Genomic DNA, 8512 nt, shown 5'->3' with positions numbered 1-8512 from the left:
CTTTTACATTAATTTTCTAAATTTTAATTTTCATATATTAGTGCTTTATGCATGTTTATATTAATTATCTTTATTTTTACTTTCTAAATCACATGTTGACTGTTGATATTTACATTAATTTCGTCATTTTTACTGCTCAAACGGTAAGCCAGACAAGCGCGGCATTTTATATGCTTATGAAATGCGATTTAAAAAGCCTGATAAGCGCCCAAGATTTTATTGTGTAAGAACCTAAATATGCTATATACAAAGTTTGTCGAAACGTTCATAATATACGTAACAATGAGATGTATATCATGGCAATCGCAAGTCCATAAATTAATGAATTTTCTACATATTTCAAAATTTATAAATAACACTACTTTTACACGTTTAATACTCAATAAGTTTATAAAGACATTCGTTTGACACGTAAGTAAATATTTTCTTAGAATTTTTAGAAGAATTTATTTATGAATTTTTCAAAAATGGTTGAGCTTAATCGCAACGCCATAATTGTCCGGCTTTAACACTTTATAGGTTTTGTTCAGATTAATATTGTTCCACAAATATTAAAATGGCCAAAGCAAGCATAAAATTATAAGCTTGGATTTATAACCCCGAAACGTAATAGCGTTGAAAATGAGCTTACCGAAGAAAACGCTTTTGCTGAGTGCTTTTAGAATTCAGTTTGAAAGGGAAATTTCCTTTATAAGAATAGACACCAGATTGTTTAATAAGTAATAAATCAGTTATTGCAATGAAAACATTTCACCGGAATTTGATAACCCTACCGATATAGTTTCTTTAAGCACCGATATGTGAAGCACTTGGATAGGTTTTCATTGCGTTTATCAAATGAAAGCATATCATTCCGAATGTTGAATCCCAAATTTTATTTTTTAACGGATTCAGAAAAATCATGCACTAACAACCAGTGAGTCGAAAAATATATGTTCTTCAACAATTTCAACAATTACTTTGTGAATTCTTCCAAAGGCACAAGTGTAAATAACGTAGGTCATTAAGACAATAAATAAATATTCAATTAACTAATTCTATTTTTTATTAAATTTTCCTTCCACTTATTTGAACAGCCATTCTCATTTGAAAGTAGTTAATTCCATTTATACTATTGGGGTCAATACTTTATACATCATTTCCTATTTATAACTGTAGCCCACATAGACATTGATTTGTAAAGTGTCATAAAGTGGGTCACAAAATCCCCAAAATTACTACATTTTTATACCTTACCAACAATACAAAGTTTCTTATTTGACAGTGCTCAATGTTCTCTTTTCAATGTAGCCTGTGTTCCATTCCACTGATACTTTGTCTTAATGGAACTTTTTATTGCTGCAAAATAATTAACAACGTCAGAAGTTAAAGTACGTGTCACTTATTGGTTTTTCATCGATTTTATTCTTTGTAATGCACACAGTTTTAACTAGAGGCAATGCAACGGTAGCTTACACATTATCAGTGTTGGCATGCCTTACATTCTGCTGTTTTATATCCACAGTTTTTCTGGACTATCGAGTTCCTTCGAATATCAATACCGGCAAAATTCTGGTGTAAGTTCGCTACTACTATATTCTATATTTTACTGTATTTCATGTGTGCTTATTTGCTAAAACCCAATGAGGCTTTGCTTTACATCTAATTTTTCATAACCCCCAATCGAGGAATATTAAGAGAAAAAATATATATAAAATATTACTTTTAAGGTTTTTTCTTGATATTTTAACAGAAAAAATGTTCCAGATTATGGAGCGTCCAGAGAAAAGCATGACTTGGGTTTCATTACATTTGATTTGGAAACGAATTTGTCCACTTTATTTAATTGGAATGTAAAGCAGTTATTCCTTTTCCTTACTGCCGAATACAGAACTAATAACAATCACTTAAATGAGGTCGTTTTGTGGGACAAAATAATATTAAGAGGTGAAAATACTGCTTTGGATTTCAAGAATATTAACACGAAATATTATTTTTGGGATGACGGAAACGGTTTGAGGTACTTTGTTACTTACTCTTCTTCGTTTAAGAATGTAGAAAAATTAAACTTTATGTATATATTTTTAAAGGAATAATAAGAACATAACCCTGTATTTGTCCTGGAATATCATACCCAACGCAGGTCTATTGCCTACCATTAAGTCCATTGGCTCACATGTGTTTGGATTCCCTTCAGAGTATGCAGCTGCTCCCATATAAATACTATCCGACCAACTTTGTTTTAGTTTGGTTACGATTAAAAACAGAGTAGACATTAATTGTAATAATTCATTTGACATATTTTAAAAATAGCCTCGACGGGAGTTTTTTTGAAAGTAAACACGAATATCTAGTAACATTGAAATATATGTACGCATTTTAAACAATTATAATTCTAAGAAAAAATACAATTTATAACTGTATTAACTTTTAAATCAATGTCCCAATAAAAATAAGATCAGAAAAAGGTAGGATGGTCATGGAGGTGTAAGGCATAAGATTATAGGCGGAGTCTGAAGAGTGCGAATGAAAGTACCCTGCATTTAAAATTATCTCGTAAATTGCATAATTTTATAGAAATTTATAATTACGAATTGAGTAAAATTGTAGATATTTCTTCAAACCCACAATTCGGCAGGATCGCGTTCACATAAAGGCCAGTAAGTATAATGAAGAAGAGTCGAGACTGTAGTCTACAATTTGTTGGGTTGGTATTCTAAGAGGTCACATTCACTCAATAAAGGACGACTATCCCCGAATAATTAATTAAAAATAAGTTACATAAGTTGAGTGGTAAATAGGAAATGCTTCCCATATTCTTATCGTGTGTGAAACGTCCTTGTGCCGGGAAAATTTCAGTCTGTTTATGAAACGACATTCTAATCGACAACGTGTAATTTATAGATAAGAAAATGTTGATATCAAATGCAAAGTTACTTTTCAAATCTCGCTCAATTGTCCGATCAAATGGACATGCTCACATTATTTAAAACATCATATGTATCTATTGATTTGAAAGTTTCTAAAAAGGTTTTTAAAAAAAGGAATCAGAAACTATCTTAAACCTGAATGAAGATTTCACTCTTATCTTAAACACATGCCGTTTTTATATTTTGATTGCGTTTTTATTACACGTTTGTTGAATGCAGTAGTTTTGTGCCGTTTTTCCCGGCGTCTATGAGTTGTTTTCTGAACATAGTTATGGTGGCGTTTGGATTGGATTACATTGCAGAGTTTAACGTTTTTACACGTTAAACGCTGAATACTTTCAAAACATTCCAAACAAACGATTCAATGGCAGACATTCATTTCAATTGATTTCAATTGATTAAGAAGTATGTCCAAAAATTTTCATCTTCTGGTAAATATATGCACACAATTTCAGATTGACGTTATAAATAAAATTTTTGAATTTTGCTGTCTTTGCCTACTTTTAGACCATTAATGACGTGTTTGTGAGCGATTTGTTTCAATCTTGACAATCAAAAATTTCGAGGAATTCTGGCAATAGAAAAAGCCAATCTATTCTTATCAAGAGTAAGCACATCAGCATTATCTCCGCCATCTCAATCTTTAATATATGCTTAGCGATGCTGTAAAATGGACATATACTGCTCCCTCCTTTTATTACTTTTAAAGAGTATAGCAGCACAGTTAGACGAGACACCTCTTTATGGCAAAAAAAAAAGGAAGGAAAGAAAATCTAATTGGAAAACAGGAATTCAATAAATTTAAAAAAAAGTCTTTTTTTGCTTATATAGACTTAGAGTAATGCGCTGTAATTATTTTTGTGATTGAACTTTATTAAAATATGGTAACCTGTTCCGAAAGAAATTTATAATTTCAAGTGACTATTCAATAAAGAGTGAATTTTGTATTTATTTCGTGATTGATAATGTGTCCTTTGGTAATTGTAAAATCCTTTGGAAGTGGGAAATCGGAAGAAATCATTAAAAGTATGATGATTTCGTTTATTATTAATTACACCTTCTCATGTTTAAATACATTTATCTGTCTACGTCGACAAATAAAATAAGTCAATTTCTAGATGTGCCTGGTTTATAATATAGGCATTAACATCATTGAATCAATTAGATTGCAATAAAACGACTTCTAAATGAAATTTTCAATTTCAATATGGCAATTATTAGGAAAAACATATTTGTCGATAAAATATTCTTCTTATGTTTGCATCTTGCAATCTCTTTTTTTTTAAGGGTGATATCTATCAAATTTAATTAACGGAGATGTATCTAATTAGAAATAGTAGAAAATTAGAAACCTTAAAAGTTTATTCTAAAATATATTTAAAATAGAAAAAAAAAGCAGATATATATATATACCATAATAAATTATGTGAAAGATGTGCTGAAAGGACTTCAACCTTGTGCATGAATATGTGAATATATTAATTTAAGTGTCCTTTACGTGCGATCCGCAACTCTACTCAAAGTAGTATATTCTTGGAAAATTCGGTATTATAGATCGCAATGTATAGTGATAAGACAATTATTCGAATTATGAAATTAAATACTGAAAATAATTGAGAAATTGGAAGCTATGATAAGAAAATTAAATACTGTTATCTCGAATGTCGCGTTGTGTTGTAAATCATAATAAAGCTATGTACATTGGTTATATGACTAACTGTTATATGTTAGAAGTAATTGCCTTCCTTATTTTTATTATTCCTATTTACAAAAGATGCTAAAACGATATGCAAAGATAGACTTAATAGTAATAATAATAATAATAATAATAATATCTGAATTTGTTCATTTTTGCGTTAATGAAGATTACATCATCGTCAACGATCATAGTTGGCTTCTGACTAAATTTCGGCCATATTTTATGCAAATGAATACAAAGTAAACATACCTAAAGAAGCTACAATAATTTTCTCTATTTGTATTTCTAGATATTTTAAAGGTCACCGATCAGCAAGAAGAACAACTAGAATTCAAATTTGATTCCTTTAACTTGAGAGCGTATAAATGTGATCTTATCACTAAATATTATGAAACACAAGTTGCTTTGTTTGGATTTGATGAAGATTTGACATCAATACCTTCAGATATTTTAAAGAATATTGAGGCGGCGTTATTCTATTTCGATTCAGATGACGTAAGTTAACGTACATACAGACACACATACAAACATTTATATATATATAAACATATATATCATGTCACGCAATTAAGATGTAATTTATGTGTAATAAGCGTTAGTATCAGACTTGTCTTGATTTAAAAATTCTTTTCACTCATACAAAAAATGAATGGAACAAGCCCTTAGATGTCCACGAGGTTAGGAAACAAAAAGTGGTTTTACTTGATTAAGATTGTTAAGGTTGTTTCGCATCTTAAGAATCAAGTTTGAATAATATTTTTGTTTAAACTTTACATTGTTCGTGATCGAGCAGACTTCAATTGTCTGGAGGCCAATAAAAACAGGCCATCTTTAACATATAAAATATATTGCTTGAAATAACTTATATTTGCTGAATTATAAAATCAGTAAGTTAACTCGAATGCACAGTGGAACAAAAAGTTTTTTTTTTCATTTTTGAGTTTTTCAGAGAACGGATTAGGATTACTTTGCAATTTTTTTTAGTTCATGTCATCGAATCATCCTTCTTTTATATTTTAAATTTTGCCCACATAATTAATCTAAAGTGTAAATCCAGTTTTGTGATTTACAAAATGCCAGCAAAACACAAACATATAGATATCTGATCATGAATGTAAGCAGTTTCGAAAAATTTATATATTTGTATTTATCCTTAATTAAATTGACTTTGATCAATTCTGCCAAATTAATATTTTGTAGTTACAATAAATAAATATTCTAGAGATTTTTGATTATTAAGTATGCATTAAATATATCGATATATATATAATTAATTTTTATTGGCCCACGTAGAGGTTAAAATCAACTTCTCTCTTTTAGAGATCATTTCTGTCAAAGGTAGACTCATTATGCAACTTTGTTAAATGCAATAAGATCCAAGTTGCGGCACTTATCACACGAAATATTTCTGAAGATGATCGGCACGGTATTACTTACGGTGAATTAAAAAAACTTTGTAAATTCTGCTTTGACATTGTCGATCTGAATGATCAAAATGATCAAAATGATCTCGAACTTAACGGATGTGGAGAGTACACCGAAGTATTGGATCTTTTAAAAAATTATATATGGTCAAATGTGAAACATTCGCAACATATTAATGGTAAGTTTTTATATAAATTTTAAATAATAATATCATAGACTGCCCGAAATATAAGGGGGGTATAGATCGTTTAATTTTTGTCATAACATGGCTCCAACTAGCAAAGTATTTTACAGTTTTTATCGATACGATGGAAATAAAAGTGTGCACGAAATTAGATAAAATTATTTGACTTGTTAATGAGAGTTTTTACTAAAATATAATATACATTATTTTTGTTGCTTTACTTTATTTTTATTTTTTTATTTTTATATTCTATTACTATTGAATATATTTGATTAAAAAGTCTGCAAATAAAGCCGAGTAGTTATTATTAATATTACTGTTAGAAACGAATGCTTACATATCTATTAACTAATAAGATTTTTTTACGGAATATCTGAAAATGTAGACAAGCATTTTAAAACAAATTTGCCAAATTTTACATTGTACATCACATGATATATTCCCTTATCCTTTATAAATTTGATAAAATGAAATCTTTTTAAAATAATTAAAACAAAAAAACAAACAAAGATCATAAATAATACAAATAATTCTATACATAAATAACGGATAGATAAATAATGCTAAGGCAATATATTAACCATTTTTAAATAAAATATATATATATATTTATAACATGTAATATAGTTATATTCGGCATGGGCGGAATCTCGCATCTCCAACGCTATGCTTTTCGCATTCTACTCTCCAAGTTCTACGATAAAATTTTTCTTCCTCTCATTATGTTTCCATCGTAATTAGAGGCGTTTGCAAAATTTTAACATAATCAGTTATTAACCTCAACGTAAATATGGCAGCAATTGTTCAGAAAAGTTGGGGGCATATGCTAATAAGAAGCACTCACAAAAACTTTAGGCATTTTGAACGCGTAGCCGTTGTTGAATGATCGTTTACGTGTCAATGTGTCGATGTGATTGTTTTTGTGAAAATGCCAAAAATTAAGTGTCAAACTGTCATTATATATGTAATTGCATATGCAGTCTACGAAATATCGACCAATAGCTTTTAGCTGTTTGAATGTAGACAATACTTCATCCTAACTGGGGAGAAAGGGGGAGTAAAAGCCGGGAATGCCCGAAATACTGTATGATAGCTTATCTGTTAAAAAGTTATGTTAATAAAATCAAAGGATAATAGGATAGGGTTTCGGAAACAAAAAATGCCGGCATTTATTGATCATATGTGTATATATGTAATGTGTAATAATAAAAATGCGATATTTTTATTCTTTCATTTTAGATGCATCACATGAATCTTCGTCCGATATCGATGGCATGGAGGAGCAACTGAATAGTTTTGAAGAGCTACTTAAAAAAGTTCAAAATTTTAAAGAAACCTCGAAAACGTTAAGTAGAGAGGAAGTGTTAAATAATGCTGAAAAATTAGCCGAACTTTTTGTAAATATCATTAACGATGATTAAGTTAAGTACATGAACACATAAAATTATTGCTGTTATGTTGATTGTATATAAATAGTGATACGCTTTAAAATAATAATTGATAAAGAAAATACATTCGATAAGTGATTATTACTTAAAACAGAAAATATTTCCACCTAACAAACATTAATCGACTTTACCAAAACTTCATCATAGCATTTTTATTACATTCTGTTTCGCGAAATCGAAAGTTTCCAATATGAGATATTCAATTGTCGACTACTCGTTTACTCATTGTACGACTGGCTAGAAATGATTCCATACCATTTGTGAAGGAATTCGAATAAATAATTAAATTTCAGAGAATATATTATATATTACATCGACTTACCAGTACTAAATGTGCATACGCTCCATGTTCTCGGGCTCACGTTTTCCAACAATTATCGTTGGAAAGCACACTGTATTCGGTTAAAAAACTCCCTTTTAACAAGGGTAAATTTCATACAGTACGTTGCTTGGAGAAGCCATGCGCATATTAACACTATCGCTTATCTTACCAAAATGCTTGTGTTAAGCAAGATTGACTATGCTTTGATAATTTATGACAATAGCTGCAAATCTAATATCAACATCCTTAAACCGGTCTATCACCAAGCCGTTAGAGCAAGTTGTTATGCTTTTCGGACGACGCCCATAAATAATATTATAATTGAAACTGGTCTCCCAACCTTAGAAAATAGACTGTATGAGTTAAAAGCTAAAATAGTCCCTAAGCTTCTTAATTCAAACAAATCCATTCTCGGTGATGACGTAAGAAAGATTATTATTGCGAAGAAAATTCCAAAGTCACCATCTGCAATTGACCGTTGTTTGTGCATCGCAAAGGAATTGAACATTCCCTTAAAAATTTCCC

General features: G+C 29.7%; 2 protein-coding genes across 2 annotated transcripts; both read left to right on the top strand.

Moving 5' to 3' along the window:
- Window positions 1–1349: 1349 nt before the first annotated feature.
- Window positions 1350–2446, top strand: LOC119632339 (signal peptidase complex subunit 3). The gene is made up of 3 exons (XM_038025190.1): window positions 1350–1556; window positions 1733–1999; window positions 2070–2446. The coding sequence occupies exons 1-3, from the start codon at window positions 1414–1416 to the stop codon at window positions 2197–2199; spliced, it is 540 nt and encodes a 179-aa protein (XP_037881118.1). The 5' UTR covers window positions 1350–1413; the 3' UTR covers window positions 2200–2446.
- A 99-nt stretch (window positions 2447–2545) lies between these two features.
- LOC119632338 lies at window positions 2546–8008 on the top strand. Its single transcript, XM_038025189.1, has 4 exons — window positions 2546–3935; window positions 4898–5103; window positions 5929–6211; window positions 7457–8008. Exons 1-4 carry the CDS (start codon window positions 3875–3877, stop codon window positions 7636–7638), a joined length of 732 nt encoding a protein of 243 aa, XP_037881117.1. The 5' UTR covers window positions 2546–3874; the 3' UTR covers window positions 7639–8008.
- The last annotated feature ends 504 nt before the right edge of the window (window positions 8009–8512 follow it).

The sequence above is a fragment of the Glossina fuscipes genome, unplaced genomic scaffold (genome assembly GCF_014805625.2).
Source record: "Glossina fuscipes isolate IAEA_lab_2018 unplaced genomic scaffold, Yale_Gfus_2 1, whole genome shotgun sequence".
In the NCBI taxonomy this organism is placed as follows: domain Eukaryota; kingdom Metazoa; phylum Arthropoda; class Insecta; order Diptera; family Glossinidae; genus Glossina; species Glossina fuscipes.
Note: the sequence above shows the minus strand (reverse complement) of the source record. Positions and strands in the feature narration are given on the sequence as shown.

Coding starts and splice junctions, on each gene's coding strand:
- LOC119632339 (XM_038025190.1), top strand. CDS start 1,414: ATGCACACAGTTTTAACTAGAGGCAATGCAACGGTAGCTTACACATTA. Junction 1,557..1,732: donor AATACCGGCAAAATTCTGGT/GTAAGTTCGCTA, acceptor ATATTTTAACAG/AAAAAATGTTCCAGATTATG. Junction 2,000..2,069: donor GATGACGGAAACGGTTTGAG/GTACTTTGTTAC, acceptor ATATTTTTAAAG/GAATAATAAGAACATAACCC.
- LOC119632338 (XM_038025189.1), top strand. CDS start 3,875: ATGTGTCCTTTGGTAATTGTAAAATCCTTTGGAAGTGGGAAATCGGAA. Junction 3,936..4,897: donor ATCGGAAGAAATCATTAAAA/GTATGATGATTT, acceptor TTGTATTTCTAG/ATATTTTAAAGGTCACCGAT. Junction 6,212..7,456: donor ACATTCGCAACATATTAATG/GTAAGTTTTTAT, acceptor CTTTCATTTTAG/ATGCATCACATGAATCTTCG.